At 39.3% G+C, this 18,773-nt stretch overlaps 1 protein-coding gene across 6 annotated transcripts in view; it reads left to right on the plus strand.

Moving 5' to 3' along the window:
- Positions 1-18,773, plus strand: part of sntg1 (syntrophin, gamma 1) — a 517,427-nt gene that overhangs the window by 313,985 nt on the left and 184,669 nt on the right. For all 6 annotated transcript variants that reach the window (XR_006311406.1, XM_043688307.1, XM_043688306.1 and 3 more), the window contains one exon: positions 12,211-12,265. Coding sequence is in view for 5 of the 6 variants with exons in the window: in XM_043688307.1 (XP_043544242.1) it covers positions 12,239-12,265 (27 nt within the window). In the remaining variant the exon portion in view is untranslated. The remainder of the gene's footprint in view (positions 1-12,210; positions 12,266-18,773) is intronic.

The following is an 18,773-nucleotide window of genomic DNA, read 5'->3' on the forward strand; positions in this document are numbered from 1 at the left end:
CTGGTACAATTGCAACATTTAAGAGGCATTTGGATGGGTATATGAATAGGAAGGGTTTGGGGGGATATGGGCCGGTTGCTGGCAGGTGGGACTAGATTGGGTTGGGATATCTGGTTGGCATGGACGGGTTGGACCGAAGAGTCTGTTTCCATGCTGTACATCTCTATGACTCTATGACTCGAAAACACCAGCTGACACCATCACTTAAGCAAACACATCTAAGTGAGCATTCTGAAATATCCCAAAACCAGCACTTCATTAAAGGTTAGCTCTAAAGGATTTTATTTTTTGCTAGCTTTAGGTGCTTTTGCTGAAGTATTTGGTGCATCTTGCACCAGTTTAGATTGTTGAAGTTTACAAGGAGTACTGTAGCAAATAGTGAAGGACTTTGTTTTGGCACAAAGATGTAAAAGAATGGTTGCAGCAGTCTGCATTTCACTTCAATTCTAGCAAAACATGGAGAATAAACAGATACACAGAAAATCATGCAGGCAGCAGGCATGAAGCTGTCAAACCCCAGTATGCTGCTTTAATCTCTGCATTTGAACCATCACAACAAACCAAAGAGATGCTCGGGGTGACAAAAGGCTTTCCACTGAGCACATGGCTCAGAGATCCAGAGGAGAACCCTTGCCCTCTTAGGAAGCATGCAAATAACAATCTTCATGCATACCATATGAGGGCAGGGATTGCGTTAGGTCAATCGGGATAATATCTGCCACTTAGAGCACTGGGGGTGCTTCCATAGTGGAGGTCAGATTGAATAATGATCCTTTTATTTACTTGCATGGCTATCGTCAAGCCTTCCCTCTGATTGATATCGCCTAATCTGAGGCTGGCATCTCCTCATGATGCCAGTGAGAATGGTGACTACTGATCACAATGCATTCAGCAAAGGTCAAGGATCACCAGTGGACCTCAGGTCAAAGGTAAATGAAAACCTTGCATGTCGGGCATGTAGCAAAAGGTGCAGTGTATCAGTTTAAGTTAAGAAGGGTTTGCTTGGTGGTTTTCCGAGGAAACAGGAATGCCTATTAAAGAAATTATCATGTAAACCTAAGATGCAACATGGATTTAATGCCTAATACTCTCTAATTTATGGTGGGTTCAGGAATAATGAGTGTTAATTGATTCATTAATAAGCCAGCAGCCAGGAATCCTTCATCAGCCTCTTTCATCCTTGGACTTAATCGGGTGGGTTGGGGGAGATGGGGTGGTAGAAGGTTTTGCCTCCGCCAGAGATCATCGAGGACTACTCACAGGATTAAGTGGGCCTGTCTTCGTAAATCCTTCCAAAAAACGCATTTGGTCCAAACCAGTATATGTCAAATTCATTATGGTCTGCTGCATTCCAGACAACACTGTCATCATGGGAGTATAGAGCTTTACAATTGTAGTTGTCAATAAGGAGGAGGAAGAGGAGACAAGATGGAAGAAACCAATGCAGACCATATCTGCCAAAGCTTCTGTGATTGATTCTATGAATATTGTACAGATTTTGTTGCATTTGAGCATGGGTTGCTTCATTATTTGGGAAGTTGTGAATGGGACTGAATACTATGTAGTCATTAGCAAACACTCTCACTGGGAATGCTTGCAAGGACATCAGGAAGACTCCCTTGCTCTTCTGTGACTCATGCCATGGTCCTTATGCATACAACTGAGAAGAAAACAAGACACAATTTAACATTTAGGCAATTTATATTCTAAATGTAAATTTATAATAGAAGGAAATGAGACAGGAAGTATGTATCAACACAAGGTACTCTATGTTATAGACTGGTATCTGTTTTTTCTCTTTAGACTTCAATACATCATATTACAACACTGTTACAACAGTTACATCACTGGCATCTACTCGACAATGTGGGAAATTTCTCAGATATGTCCTGTAGATAAGAACAAGGACAAATCTACCCTGGCCAATTACCACCTTATCAGTCGAATTTCAATCATCAGTAAAGTGATGGAAGGTGTCATCAACAGTGCTATTATGCAACACCTGTTCAGCAATAACCTGCTCAATGACGCCCAGTTTGGGTTCTGCCAGGGCCGCTCAGCTCCTGACCTCATTATAGCCTTGGTTCAAATATGGACAAAGAGCTAAATTCCAGAGGTGAAGTGAGTGACAGCCCTTGACATCTACACTACATTCGACTGAGTATGCCATCAAGGAGCTCTGGCAAAACTGGAATCAATGCGTATCAAGGGTGAACTCTCCGGTGGTTGGAGTCATACCTGACACATAGGAAGATGGTCAGGCTTATTGGAAGTCTAGGACATCTCTGCAAAAATTCCTCAGGGTGGTTTCCTAGGACCAAACATCAGCTGCTTCATCAATGACCTTGCCTCTATCCTGAGGTCAGAAGTGGGAACGTTCACCGATGTTTGCACAATGTGCAGCACCATTTGCGACTCCTCAGATACTGAAGCTGTCAATGTTCAAATGCAACAAGATCTGGACAATATTCTAGCTTGGGCTGTCATTCACACCACACATATACCAGACTATGATCATCAACAATAAAATACAATCTAATCACCACTCCTTGACATTTACTGGGTGTTACTATCATTAAATCCCCCATTGGCCAGAAACTCAACTGAACTCACCACACAAACACAGTGAGTGTACGACCAGGACAGAGGCTAGGAATACTGTAGCAAGTAACTCGCCTCCTGACTCCCTAAAGCCTGTCCACTATCTACAAGGCACAAGTCAGGAGTTGATAGAATACTCCTCACTTGCCATGATGAGTGCAGCTCCAACAACACTCAAGAAACTTGACACCATCCAGGACAAAGTAGCGCACTTGTTTGGCACTACATCACAAGCATCACTTCCTCCACCTCTGACCTTCAGTAACAGCAGTGTGTACTATCTACGTGATGCACTGCAGAAATTCACCAAAGATCCTCAGACAGCACTTCAAAACCCATGGCCACTTCTATTTGGAAGAACAAGGGAGCAGACATTTGGGAACACCACCACCGTCAAGTTCCCATCTAAGCCTCTCCCCATCCTTATGTGGAAATGTGTTGCCAATCCTTCACTGTTACTGGGTCAAAATCCAGGAATTCACTTCCTCATGGCATTGTTGGTCAGCCCATCAGTGGACTGCAGCAGTTCAAGAAGGCAGCTCACCACCACCTTCTTAAGGCAATTAGGGACAGGCAAGAAACACTGGCCAGCCAGTGATGCTCATATTCCACAAATGAATATTTTTTTTAAATTAACATTAGTTGTTTATAATAATCCTCATGCAACAGAGAAAATATATTCTTGTAACAAATATATTGCTTGGTTGCTGTTATCAATCTATTATGTAAACAAGTTATCATGAAAATCTAAGATGCAATATGGATTTAATTCCTAAGGAAGGGAAACCAAACACGTCACAAGAGTTAATATCAAAGGTACATTTTGCAACTGGGAAATTTGATACTCTGTAGTTAAGTATAAAGGACATAAATTATTATTATCATACTAATACCTTTGATTTTAAATGCAAATAAAGTTTGGCACTTTCAAAGATGTTTTCTTCAGTACTGCTTCATTGCCCATGAAGGACTACAGTGATATCAGATTCGAGAAATACAGTAAAACAAAACATATGCTCATGAAATACAAAATACCTACAAATTTTCACAACACAAATAAACATGTCTGGCTTTTATGTGTAACTGAACATACTTAAAAAGTTAAATTTTATTAGTTTGACGTAATTACAGCTACTGACATTACAGCATCTCACTTCAGTTCTTACCAGTGAAGGGACCTGTTCATATAGGGTGGCAAGTTGGCTCAGCGGTTCCTACTGCTGCCTCCCAGCACCAGGGACCCAGGTTCGAGTACAGCTATGGGCGACTGTCCGTGTGGAGTTTGCACATTCTCCCGGTGTCTACCTGGATTTCCTCTGAGTGCTCCGGTTTCCTCTCACAATCCAAAGATGTGCAGGTTAGGTGGATTGGCAATGCTAAATTGCCCATAGCATTCAGGGATGTGTAGATTGGGTGCATTAGTCAGGGGTAAATATAGAGTAGTTAGATAGGGGAAGGAGTCTGGGTGGATTACTCTTCGGCATGTCAGTGTGGACTTGTTGGGCAAAATGGCTTGATTCCACACTGTAGGGATTCTGTGATTATTACGTGAACTGTTCTCTTGCTAATCAGAATATTGTAGAGATGAGATAACATAAACAGAGTTTTAATCACTAAAGTTTTGAATATGTTTTACAGCTTCGAAAGTAAACTCAACTCATGACAAACTGTTAAATTGAGTTGATTTCGAAGCCAAGTCTATCACTATTACAGGGTTATGATTTGTGACAATGCTGACAATTCAATGTAGCATGCAAACAAAAATTGAGGAGTAAACATTTATACAATAATAGACTCAAATATTCACTCCCCCCACCACTCAGTGGCAGCAGTGTATATCATCTACAAGATGCACTGCAGAAGGTCATTAAGACTCCTTTAACAGAACCTTCCAAACCATTACCATCCAGAAGGTCAAGGGCAACAGATACATGGGAAAACTATCACCTTGCAAGATCCCCTCCAAATCACTCATCATCCTTACTTGGAAATATATTGCCACTTCTTCAGTGTCACTGGGTAAAAATCTTGGAATTCCCTCCCTAATGATAGTATCGGTCTACCTACAGCACATGAACTGCAGCAGTTTAAGAAGGCAGCATACCATCACTTTCTTAAGGGCCACTAGGGAAGGACAATAGATGCTGGTCCAACCAGTGACACCCACGTACCATAAATGACTTTTTTTAAAGAAGGTTCAATTGTTTTAAGTTGCAAGTTTATTTTTGTTGAAGAAATAAACAGCTGAACAAGTTAACAGCAAAGGCTTTTATAACGTCACCAAGCCTAATCACACAGCTTTTGAAAGAAAATTCAAGTCAAGTGTCCCTGATATGTAGATTGAAATGTCATCCAGTTTCCATCCGTATCAATCAATATTTAACTTAGATCTGTATTACAAATGTAATGTATTAATCAATCCTTAAATTCTGTTGTGCAATATCCTGCTATTTTGTCGAATGAGTTACTGATGTTTTGTATAGATGATAGATAGATGTGAACATATGCTACCGATTTTAATTTACATTGAAATATCATAAAATCTATTGGCTCAAATGTGCATAACTGTTGCACATCATTGAATGGCTAATGTTGCCTTCTGTTTCTGAAAGCAAAATGAAAGGTTTGTGTGCAAGAATTTGCGATGATAATTAGAACAAATTATAAACACATCTTTTTGAGCAGATGCAGCTAACATTAATGTCAAGGTTGCCGTCATATTTCAGAAAACTGAATGCTTCAAAGTCAAAGGAAGATGACTTGTAACATGCTAAGCATCAGCAACAACCAGCTGTTTGGTGCTATAAACCTGATACAAATCCTCCCAGAAATCCCTTCCAATAAACATTGATTGGATTGACAACATTTGCTCCATGTAGGTTATTACGCTTCAGTGTACTGGCCCCAGCATCATTGTTAACATGAAATCCCATTGCTGTAACCAATGGTTTTTCAATTAATTTTAGTCGTGCTAAACATAGTGTCTGGGAAGTGTTGTAGGAAAATAAGGTATAACAGCTGGAATGCAACTACTGCCACCTTGCGGTTACTTCTTAATGCTAACTCCCTTTGAACTTACTTGGATGCTCACACATCTTTGCTTTACTCTTTAGCATGGAATAAAATCCAAGCAGTTTCTTATGCTTCCAGCACTAAACAGTCAAAGGGTAATATGTTGCTGCATGGCACCATCCTATCTGGATGCATGCTAGAGTAATATGACAATTGTTCTTCCCAAGAAACGACAGAGAGTCATGAACACAGCCCAGCCCATCACCCAAACCAGCCTTCCATCCATTGACTCTATTTATATTTGTCGCTGCCTCAGGAAAGATACCAGCATAATCAAAGACCCCTCCCACCGCAGTCATATACTCTCTTTCACCTCCTTCCAGTGGGCATAAGATATCTAAGTTTAAATACATATACAAACAGATTCAAGAACAGTTTCTTCCCTGCTGTAATCAGGGAAGGATATTTCAATTGTTAATGCTGATCTCCCTCGCTGTACCTTCTCTGTGGCTGCAACACTGTATTTTGCAGTCTGTTCTGTTACCCTGAAGGACTTTGTATGATACGATCTGCCTGTAGAGTATGCGAAACAACACTTTTTTTGGTATGTGACAACAGTAAATCAAACTCAAACGTGCCACATGCATGCACAGCAAGCACACAGCACATGTTTCAACCAAATGACCAGGTCTGAAATTCTAAGTGGACTAATTCTTAGTCCAGAGCTGAAAATGTGTTGCTGGAAAAGCGCAGCAGGTCAGGCAGCATCCAGGGAACAGGAGAATCGACGTTTCAGGCATAAGCCCTTCTTCTATTCTTAGTCCAGTACAGGACTAGTGTACTATTTTGTGCAGTAATCATGCCTCCACTGAATATGTAATGTCACCCATCTGGCTCCAATTTGCATTTCATCGGCAGGTCATTTAAGGTCACAAATTAATTATAAAATTAAAATCTTTCAGATTAACAGATTAGAAATTATGGCTAAAGCAATCATGAGCATCATACATTAGGCATGCATGCATTTATTGATTGAGAATTAGAATATGGATACGTTTGAACATTACAGGGTTAGAGAAGATTTACATTGCTCTAGACAATGTAGTGTAGGTTAAGATATTTTGCAGGTGAGATAATCAGCAAGGCCCTTCTCGAAATGAGATCATCTTGCCGTGTTTTATAGTTTTAATCAATCTCTTTGGAGATGTTATAATCCACATCCAGGGCTGACGAGACTTGAACCCAGAACTTCTGTCCCAGAGGTAATGACACTACCAGTAGCCAAATGAGTACAAAAGAGTGCCATTTTACTTTCGCAGATCACCAGATGCACTATGTAGTTATTTTTAATCAACCTAATAACCTGGTCATGTTATGACTTCTGGGGCGGGTGGGACTTAAACTTGGACAGATGAGCAGATGCTGGAGATGTTTGCAAGGACATGTAGTGTTTTTTTTTTTCTCTCTCTCTCAGTCAACAGGAGATAGAACTTTGAAGAAGCAATACTCTCTGTACCTCTTTCAGTGAAACCGTTAGGAGCATACCTGAATTCAGTTGCAAAGGTTAGAACTCCCAACTATTTCTCAACAGAATCTGAAGATTTTCCATTATTCTGTGATGGTCAGCAATCAATCTCAACCACAGTAATCCAAAGGAACTTTGAGCATTCAACCAATTTTTTTGTCATCGGGATTTAGCCTTTGACCTAAACAGGTGTTGTTGTGGTTTTTTTCCCTTTTCTGCCTAATTTTTTTCCCTACCCATAACAGCTCTGCATGATTGAGTATGTCTTTGTCTTGTCAGTGTATCAATGTGTGTGAGAGTTAGGATTAGTGGGATGTAGTTTAATTCAATAGTGGCTTAGTTGGTAACTATTTTGGCATTTTGAAGATTAACTGTTGCCAATTGTTGGGAACAACATACCTGGTTCACTCGTGTCCTTTAAGGAAGGAAATTGCTGTCCTTTCGTGGTCTGGCCTAGACGTGACACCAGACCCACAGCAATGTGGTTGACTCTCAATTGCTCTCTGGGCAATGAATACTGAACTAGCCAGCAACTCTCATATCCTGTGAATGCATAAAAAGAAAAAAAATATTATTAAGCATGTTATTTTTGAGTTCATTGAAAATCTTGATAAAATTATTTTTGTTCTAATAGTAAAAAGGTAAACAAATTGAACATTTTTGCTGATTGAATAAGTCAATTGTACTTTTGTTCTGATTCGTGGAGTAGAGGTGCCTGCTTTCCAGCACACTCTTTCTGTCAGACATAAGATCCATTGTGCACATTAATTGCCTCCTTGTTATGTCAGCTAAACAAGAAGGCGGCACGGTAGCCCAGTGATTAGCACTGTTGCCTCACAACGTCAGGGACCCGGGTTCAATTTCCACCTCAGACAACTGTCTGTGTGGAGTTTTCACATTCTCCTTGTGTCTGCGTGGGTTTCCTCCGGGTGCTCCGGTTTCCTTCCACAGTCCAAAGATGTGCAGGTTAGGTGAATTGGCCATGCTAAATTGCCCATAGTGTTAGGTGCATTAGTCAGAGGGGAATGGGTCTGGGTGGATTACTGTTCGGAGGGTCGGTGTGGACTTGTTGGGCCGAAGGGCCTGTTTCCACACTGTAGGGAATCTAATCTAATCTAATCAAATGCAGTGCAAACAAGGCAATTAATGTAGGACCATTTCACAGGGCAAATTCCATAGCAGGTACTGGAAGCCAATGCATTTCAATTGACAGATTTGTACACTGAACTGCAAGGATGCAAGCACTTGATCTCTGATGTAGAAGGGAACCATGATAGGGCAAACATAGTATCTTATTGCTAGAATTCTACTCTCAATGTGAAATGAAATTGTTGGTTGTGCAATGTATAATTGGATAAGATCACATCTCTCAGTGCTTCTTATGTCAGTGCATTCCTTGAGCTAGATCCATGCCAGACTCTGTGAAGGTATAAGATGATACTTTATTATAATAAATATGAGGTCCATGAATTCCTCCAATGAAATTTCATTATTTTTCTGACATTCCCCACTGATTCTCTGCTCATGGATTTCACATGGGAACACCATGGCTGGGGTCTTTGTGGTGCAACTCTGAAGAGAACCTACAAGCAAAATCATGCCCATTGAGATGAGCAACCTCAGACTGCCTCATTGCCTTCACAGGGCAATGAGGTAGGCAAGGATCCACTGAGGAGGTGGAGGACAATTACAAGCTGCTGCAACTACAAGCCTCGCTACCATTTTCTTCCACTCTCTGTGAGACAATTTGGGAATGGATTCAGGATGTTTTGGGCTATCATATCTGAACAGGGGCATTTGCTGGAGCAGACTTGCACTCAGAAGTACTGGGTGAGGGGGGTAGGAGGCATTCGCATCCTAGTAGCTTGGAAGGTCATAGCTACCCAGAATCATTACGCCAGAGGCTCATTTCAAGGACCAACTGGACATCTGTGTGCATCTCGAAATCCTCAATTCATGAATTGCATCAAAGAAGTTACCGATGGCATTTTTGCTCACTCGCAGCCCTTTATATTCTGTTACAAGATTGTGACAGTCAGGCAACTCAGGCGGTGGGACTGTGCACTGTGTCTAGCTTCCCCCAGGGATAGAATGCTATCAATTGTACCCACATAGCTTTGAGAGCACCCTGTCACCCTGTCATCAATGTAAAAGAACATAAAATATGAATGTCTAATTTATATGTGATCATCGATATCAGACTTCGGGGATTGGAGCCAAGTTGTTGGTACGTGGCTCAGTGGTTAGCATTGCTGCCTCACAGGGACCTCACTGGGTTCAATTCCAGCCTTGGGTGACTGTCTCTGTGCATTCTCTGCATGGGTTTCCACCACATGTTCCAATTTCCTCCCACCATCAAAAGATGTGCAGGCTAAGTGGATTAGCTGTGGTAAATGCAGGGTTACAGGGATGTAAGGGAGTGCAGGGTCTAGGTGGCATGTTCTTTGGAGGGTTGATGTAGCCTCACTGGGCCAAACGATTCTGAATCTTTGGGGCTGCCATAACTCATATTTTAGGGATCTCAGATAACAACCTTCTTTTAAAGTCTTCAAACCAGAGAGTGATGGATACTGGAAAACAAGGGGCGCCAACTCCAAACATATCTGATGACAACTTCACAAAATCCTCAAACCAATGCAGAATGATAATATAACACTGCAATTGTTTCAACCTGGGCCATAAAATAGCCCTCCTTAAGATGAGGTATCGATGCCTTGACACCTCTGACATCTCTCTGAAAGGATGTGCCACTTGTGGCATGTTGCAGACTTCACAACTGGAGCTGACAATGGAGGATATCCTGGATTCAGATAAATAGGACAACAACATCAATCTTTTGAGGTTTACTGAGGTTTGGGATTTTGACCAAGAGGACTATGTGGAGTGTGAGTACAATGCATGACATATCCTGAGAGGCATAGAGAAAACCTAATTGTAACCCGCTTCCAGAATGAATGAGCTGAGTTTGAACTTTAAGTCTGTCGTCATCAGCCCCTACTGAGGACATGTAGACTTTCTTACTTGTGCAGTCCTTTACCTTTTGTATTTCACAATAAACAGCCAATTATCTCGGTCATTGTATGCTTGATGTCTTTGAGTGATCCCACTTTTAAGTATGTGCACATAACATTTCCTTCTGGACCATTATAGAATTCAATCAATGGGGCAGTGCCCTACCATTGAGAAATATTCCTGTGGAATCTCATTTTAACTCTTCCATTAGCAATAACCTACCAGTGTTTCAGAGTGCACTTAATCTGCAATGTGACCCTAAACTGCTTGAATACCCATTATGAGGGAGTGTGGGCATGTGAGCTGCCTTTATTCATCCTCGAGCCTTGAATGGCAGTGTGTTCCCTTGAAACTGGAATTGTATGTCACATCAATAGGCAATGTTTTAAATGATCAACACTAATGGAATACTATGTTTCTTAAGATGCTGGCAAAAGTGGAAGTAAGCAACAAGCTGTGATGGATTAATCAAGATACTCAAATAGATGTGTTCTTGTTTTTTTTTACTTTTTATAGTGTGGGGGAGCGTGAAACACTATTTTGTCAAGGAAAAATAAACTATTATATTGAATTCCATGACAATCCTAATTTTCACAGGAATGGATTACAGTTTAAATAGATTTCACATTAATGCTTTTTTAAATATGCGCTGTAATATAAATCATATTCAGTAGTAAAACCACTCAGGAATAGTCTCCAAATTCATTACTTGTAATCCCAGAGACAGATTTACTTGGTACTTTTTTGAAGAATTTAGAGATTTGAATACAAAGTTGTCAACATTTAAAAATGCATGAGAAAGTGAATAGGTTGCCTTGCTTATAGTGATGACATAGTGGTAATGTTACTGAACAGATAATTGAATTGCATTCAGTAAAAATGTGGAATTAACAAGAGATAGTCTAACGGCAATCAAGTAATTATTGTTGATTGTTGTTTCCCTTTGTGATAGCAAAACTGCCATCCTTATCTGGTCTGGCCTACAAGTGACTCCAGATCCACAGCAATGTGGTTGATCTAGCTGCCCTAGGGATGGGAAATAAATGCTAATGATGCCCACATCCTATGAACAATTCACTGAGTAGTTCAAAAAATCAATGCAGTTTCAGCCTTTCTTTCTTTGTTGCAGTCATGAGTGGATGTCAGTTGAATAATTACTCAGGAATTAGATTAAGTTTTTAATGGTCTAACCTTATTGTTTATCAGTTTCCTGAGTAATCATTGCAGAACCTCTGTATTCTCCAATTTAAATGGATACCTTCACAGGGTTCCAGATACAGGAAAATCTTCAATTTCTTAGACAAGTCCTTTGGAGTCTTTTATGCTGGGAATTCCAGTGTTCTGGCATGTCATTGTTATCTCTGCTGCAGATACTACTACCTGACCATTAGGAAATCTGGGCCATACCATTTTCAAGTTTATTATACTTTGGTTTCAATTGAGTATATCCCAAATTTTATTTCAATCTTGTTAGAATGACTGAAGACAGCTTATTTACTGCTTTTGGTCTAATGAGAATTATTTAGTGGGATTGGCTGCTTGTTTTTATTGCTGGATGCCTAGAAATCCCCTTAACTTATTACCAGGTTCAAATTAATAAAGGAAAAGGTGATATTTTCCCAACAGACACCACTAGATCTTTGTAAATTATGTTATTTTTGCTTGAATGCAATTGCTTTGCTGCTGACTGCAAAATCTGGTCTAGTAATGTATTCTAATGTTGGATCATGAACATTTATTCCATCAAATTGTGATTGTTGAATGTACTAATCAGTTATCCAGCAGCAGGAAAAGGAAATTCTAAAACTTAAGACAGTTTTCTGTGTGTTTTTCTGGATCAAAGAATTACCTACTTTATATTCAACTCTATCTGCTAATTGGAAATAAATTTCAATCTTCATTTTTTATTTTGTATAGCAGAATATCAATGTATTGAATGATAGAATATGCAAACAATTTTTGCATAATTTGTAATATCAATTATGCAAGCCTTCTTGTTCATTAAAGCTTAATTAACTGTACTTTGCTTCGGCTGATGCCTTTCTCTCTATGTTTTACAGACCAGCATTTTCCTCTGTGCTATAGCACATGGATTTCAGGACTGGGGCTGAAGAGGTAGGTGCAGTTGTGGTTTTCCCTTGCATGTTGAAGTAAGGCACATCAGGGTATCTGCTTTGCATGCTTTTTGAGAATAGATATTTGCATGCAAAATTTATCTGACAATATATCTTACAATATATTTTTAAATGCTGCTTCCAGTAAATACTAGAGAATTCCACAATGCTGCAAAATGGTTCAATGGCTCAGGCTTTTAGAAATTTAATAAAAATGTCCTTATTACCACTAAAGATACAGAACAACCTCGATTATCCGAATGAGACAGGCGGGGAATATTTTATTTGGATAATGAGAGTTCAGGTATTGGATAGTGTTTTTACGGGACCTTGAGATCTTATTCGGACAATTTAAAATTCAGCTAATTGATGTTCGGATAATCAAGGTCGTTCTGTATATTCCTCTTTAATGAATTCACATAAAGGACAATGCAAATAAAGAAGGAAATAAATTAAACAATTTTTGTAGACTTCAAAGATGTTGACTTTGAATGGTTTAGAACATAAAAACTGAATGGAAATAGGCCATTTGGCCCCTCAAGCCTGTCCTCCATTCAGTAAGTTCACAGCTGATCTGTGCCAGGCATCACCACCTATTTCTTGCCAGTTCCACATGGACATTAGCTTCTCAATATTTCAAAAATCTGACAACTTCTATTTAAATACATTGTTAATCTAGCCTTCGCAACTCTCCGTGTTAGAGAATTCCAGACTTTTCTACTCTGGGAGGAGAAATTCCTTCACATCTCAGTTTTAAATGCATATTGGTTTATTTGTGTAACTGCCCCCTCAGCTGAGATTACTCCACCAGCAGAAACATCTTTTCAACATGTTTCCTGTCAAGCCTTAGAATTTTCTATTTTTAAGTTAGCTCACTCTTCATTCTTTGAAGAATAAAGGTTTAATCTCTTTAAATGTTTTTGATAAGCCAACCCCTGATCTCAGGAATCAGCCTAGTGAATCTGTTTTGAATTCCCAACAATACCAGTCCATTTATTCTTAAATATGGGGAACAAAACTGGTCACAGCACTTCAGGTGCAGCCTTACCAACCGAGTGCCCGGTTTGAACAAGACTTTCCTATTTTTTTAACTGTAATTCCCTTGCAATAAAGGCCAGAAATTCCATTTGCTTCCTTAATTTATTGCTGCATCTGCATGCTTTTTTTTTGTTTTATGCACAAGAACACACAGATCTCTCTGTGCTGCACTTTGATTGGAGTATCACTTTGTTCAAGTAATAATCTTCCTTTTGATCCTGCCTATCAAAGCACATGACTTTACAATTTCCAAAATTAAACTCCATTTGCCAAATATTTGCCCAGTTGTTCAACCTACCTAAATCCCTTTGCAAGTTCCTTATATCCTCATCGGAACATACACTTCCAATTATTTTGCATCATCAACAAATTTAGTCACATTACTTACTGCTTCTTCCTCCTAATCGCTAATTTCAACAGTAAATAATTGAGGCCCTAGGACTGATCCTTGTGGTACTCCAATAGTTACAACTTGCCATTGTGTAAAAGAGCGATTAATTCTGACTCTCTGTGTTCTTTCTGTTAATCAATCATTAGACCCAATATCATGAGCTCTTGTGCAATAAGCTTTTATGTTGCATTTTTCAAATACTGCCTGGAAATAATTTGTCTTAAAAGTAAAAGTAGCCCTTTAGGGATGTTTTATTGGGAATTGTGCATACAAATCCTCTTCAAAAGAGGTTAATGACACATTTTATGTTACCTGATAGGACAACTAAGGTCTTTTTTTAGAATAGATTCCCTACTGTAAGGAAACAGGCCCTTTGGCCCAACAACTTAACACCGACTGTCCAACGAGTAACTCACCTAGACCATTCCCCTATATTTATCCCTGACTAATGCACCTAACAATATGGGCAACTTAGCATGGTCAATCCACCTGGCCTGCACATCTTTGGATTGTGGGAGGAAACTGGAGCACCCACAGGAATCTCACGCAGACACAGGGAGAATGTGCAAACTCCACCCAGCCAGTCGCCCAAGATGGGAATCAAACCTGGGTCCCTGGCGCCGTGAGACAGCAGTGCTAACCACTGAACCACCATGCCTCCCCAGAATTTCACGCTCTGCCATGGCAGGATTTGACCCCAGATCACCAAATCATTTCTGAGGTCTCCGGATTAATAATTTGGTGATAATACCATTAGGCCTTATCTCGTCCAAAAAAAAACTCATCCCCATATCTCATCCAAAACAACCATTTTACACAATATGTCAGTACTTTATTCAAATATCTGCATCAATTTTGTACTCAAGTCCAGTAGTATAAGTAATGAAATAGAATTGGGGAAGGATGTATATTAGCAATTGTAGGACTGTGTTCTTGGAGCATTGCTGCAGATTTTTATTTGAAGACTCTTAACAGATAGAGTCATAGTGTCATAGAGATATACAGTACAGAAACAGACTCTTCGGTCCAACGCGTCCTTGCCAACCAGATATCCTAAACTAATCTACTCAAATTTGCCAGCATTTTGGCCCATTTGCCTCTAACCCTTCCTATCCATGTACCCATCAAGATACTCTTTAAATGTCATAATTGTATAAGCCTTCACCACCTCCTTTGGCAGCTCATTCCATTTATGCCCCTTAAGCCCATTTTAAATTATTCCCCTCTCAAACCCATGTCCTCTAGATGTGGACTCTCATTCCCTGGGAAAAAGACCTTGTCTATTCACCCTATCCATGCTCCTCATGATATTATAAACTTCAGTAAGGTCACCCCGCAGCCTCCAACACTCCAGGAAAATAATTCTAGCCTATTTAGCATGTCCCTTTGGCTCTGATTTCAAGTTTACTAGAGAATGATTGTCAGTCAGAAATAGGCTTGAAGCACAAAACTTATATTGTTGTCCTAACGTTCTGACCAATATTCCTCTCTTAATTATTAAAACTATAAGCTGATTAATTGATTATTCATTCTATGTATTATTTATTTAAGCTTGACATACACAAATGCTTCTGCATTTCTCTGAATAATAAGTGTGCATCAAATATAATGAATTTATTTTAAAATGAGTGAGGACTTACTGAGGACATGAGAAGTTGATATGCAAATGCAAATTTGTTCCTTCTTTGTAAAGCAGCAAAATAGTCAATGTTGGGATCACAAAACAAAATTCTTACTCAGGATCACTTTTTAGATCACAAATGTCATCTAGAATCAACATAACTAAGGTATAGACAGATTTATTCACCTTTTGGCACAGTATCAGGGTAGATGGGAAGAAACATTTCCCCTCGGTGGAAGGATCAGTGACCAAGGGGCATAGATTTAAAGTAAGGGACAGGACATTTAGATGGGATGTAGTGTTTTGTTTTAACTCAAAGGGGTGGGAATCTGGAGCTGTCTGCTTGTAAAGGTGGTAGTAGCACAGACCGTCATATGTAGTATTTAGATGTGTACTTGCGATGTCAAGGCATACAAAGCAATGAGCCAAGTGCTGGAAAATGCGATTAGAATAATTAGATGATTGATTTTGACTGACTCAGACTTGATTAGCCAAAAGGTATTTTTCAGTTCTGTAGACCTCTATGACTCTTGACTATGACTCTAATTTATGCAGGCTGAGCAATCGTGTTCACAGCTGGTCGATTTTGGAATATGATGGGCACACTGCTGCCAATCTTTAGCCGTGTGACATTGTTAGCTGAGGTTTACCAGCTCCGATGTATACTTTGAAGATTGCCCCCACTTAGACAGAAATAACAGAAAATACAATCAAGCCGCTTAAAGAAAAACAATAAAATGTAGTCAGGAAGACACAGGGAGGGGCATGGAAACAATCTGGGGATAATTCAGGGATTCTAACCTTTTAGGACCTTTTCTTTAATCAAGATCAAAGCAGAGAATCAACCATCAGAAAAAAGGAATGAGTGTGTTTGAAGAAATAATCATTGATGAATAAAAGGAAAGAAGATTTATGATGCAGTATATGGCATTGCCCTAATTACTCATTGAGAATAAAAGTATGGTAGATCCTTGAGAATGTACAATGTAATTTGCAGTAATTACCTCCCACATTAGTTTTTACTCAGGAAAAAAATCCTTTTCTCTGAAGGGCTTGTGAATCAATATTTCTGTCTCAAAATAACTTCAGGTTAATGTTCCCTATCAGTGGTTGACTAATTTAATCGATATATTCATGTTCCCACAGTATCCATTAGCCAAATTATGCATGCAAAAGGCTAAAGGGCTCCCACTCTTTACAGCATTGGGGATGGTAATAATTTCCTATCACACAATAATTTATGTTATTGCCACTTGCATTTACTTACCTCATATCTAATTTCTAACTATTGATGTCTCTATTTCTCCTCCATTCATATAAAACATGCTGTTATCCTGAAGGCAGCAAGGGTCCATTTAAATAGGTTGGTAGAGCTGGAATATAAATTTGAAATATTCCAGCTCATAAGTAATGGGGAGGGGTATGGGGGAATGGTATAGGTAGTGGTGTTGATGGTGGTAGTGGTGTGGGGTGGGGTTTAATAGTGTCTGAACAGCTGTATCTCCAAACTTTAGTCACCATCTTCCATAGAAGTCCATATTCAGATTGGTGCAGTATCCCAATAATGTGCAGACTAATGAAAAATAATGAGAGATGGAAAATGAGGATCTGCAGAAATTGACCTTACTAAAAAAGTACAAATGTACTTTCTACCTATGTTAGGTATGGATAACAACAATTGGAAGGATAGCCAAAATGTCGATCATGGGAGATGAGAACAGCAAAATATCAAAGGAGGTAGGGGGAAGAAGAAAGAAGTATAATGATGTAATTGTAGGGAATTAAATTAGTAGGAAAAGATAGCATCCTTTATAAGAGCAATTGTTATGGACTAGGCCAGACCACTCAAAACATTCTTAAGCAGGTAGCCCAGACCATAACTTTGCAAGTGTACAGTGAAAATTACCTAGTGAGTGAGTTAGCTAGGTTGACTAACAGGTTTTGTAACAGACAAAAATTTATTCACAAAATTACACAATGAAACACAACAGAATATAGAACCCCTACAGAACTCAGTCTATCTATACTAGATTTAATTATGCTGTTCTGAGTATACACGTTTAAAAAACAGTAAAAATGAAACAAAGGCTTACAGTTGAAGTGAGAAGGGCAAAAGGAGAGAGAGTCTAGCAGCCTGTTTCCATACAACTCACAGTTGAACTCCTAACTAGGTCTGGACTGAACTGCTCTGCTAGAGAGCTGACCACTCCCCTTTCACTATACAGGTCACTTCTAAAACATAACAACTTTGGTCTGAAGTCTCATCTGTTTACATATAAATAAAAGGCCTCTCAAAATCCTTTTTCATCTCTATACCAAACTAGTTTGATTGGAGCTGTTTATGACCCTTCTGAAAAAAACCAAGGACACAATATCCTTAAGAAAAGGAACAACTTTTAGAAAAACAGAACCAGCTTTGTGACACAATTAAGAATCACATTTGGTACGTTGCCTAGCTGATCTTAAGGGCTTAAAGGAAGAGGGAAAGTGAAGATCCAGTCATTGTAATCCATAATGGACCCAACACATTGGAAAGAGTAAGGAAGAGTCCTTATTCCAGCATTACTAGGAGCTGAAGCAAATTTAAAGAGCACTATACACCAAATGTCCAACTCAACTATCTTCCCGCGCCCCCCTACCCCCACCCAGTAAATCTTTCCTTATATATTATCCAATTCCCTTTTGAAAACTAAGACATTGGTATAGGCAGGTTCATCAAAGGCAGACCACTCACGAATCTAATGACTGACTGTATCAAAGATTTTCCTTATGTTGCTTTTGGTTCTTTCGCCAGTTACCTTTGAGCACTGTTCTCTGGTTGTCAGCTCTTTTAACAATAGGATCCCTTTTTTTGCTGTCCAGATCTGTCATCTCTATCGAATCAACATTCAACATTCAACATTCTCCACATGAAACAAAGCAATACCAATTTCTTTAATATAAGCAAAATATTGCAGATGCTGAAGATTTAAATAAAACAGAAGTGCTGGAGAAACTCAACTGATCTGGCAGAGAAAATCAGAGTTAATGTTTTGAGTCCAGTGACTCTTCTTTGGAACTGAAGAAGCTGGAAAATTATATTTCTCATGCTGTTGACAAATGGGGGAGGGATGAGTGAGTGGAACAGTTGGTGAGGGTAATAAGCAAAAGACAGAAGGAATAACAATGACAGTGAAGGTGTGATATAGATGCAAAATAAGTGCTAATGATGGGTGTTGATTGTAGAAACTAAGTCAATCCTTCTGAGAGCATATTTATACATTTAAGACTTTGGGAGGTGAGACAGTAGCAAATGTAATCAAACAGAGGACACTGCTCATGCTCTGAAGTTGTTAAACTTGATGTTAAATTCTAAAGGCTATAGAGTGCCTAAGATTTCTCAAATCCATCCATGTAATTGATGTTTTTCATTCCAACAACAACTTTCCAAATGCTTTCCTGCATCCTCATTAGGCTTTC

Source organism: Chiloscyllium plagiosum, chromosome 4 (assembly GCF_004010195.1).
Source record: "Chiloscyllium plagiosum isolate BGI_BamShark_2017 chromosome 4, ASM401019v2, whole genome shotgun sequence".
Classification (NCBI taxonomy): domain Eukaryota; kingdom Metazoa; phylum Chordata; class Chondrichthyes; order Orectolobiformes; family Hemiscylliidae; genus Chiloscyllium; species Chiloscyllium plagiosum.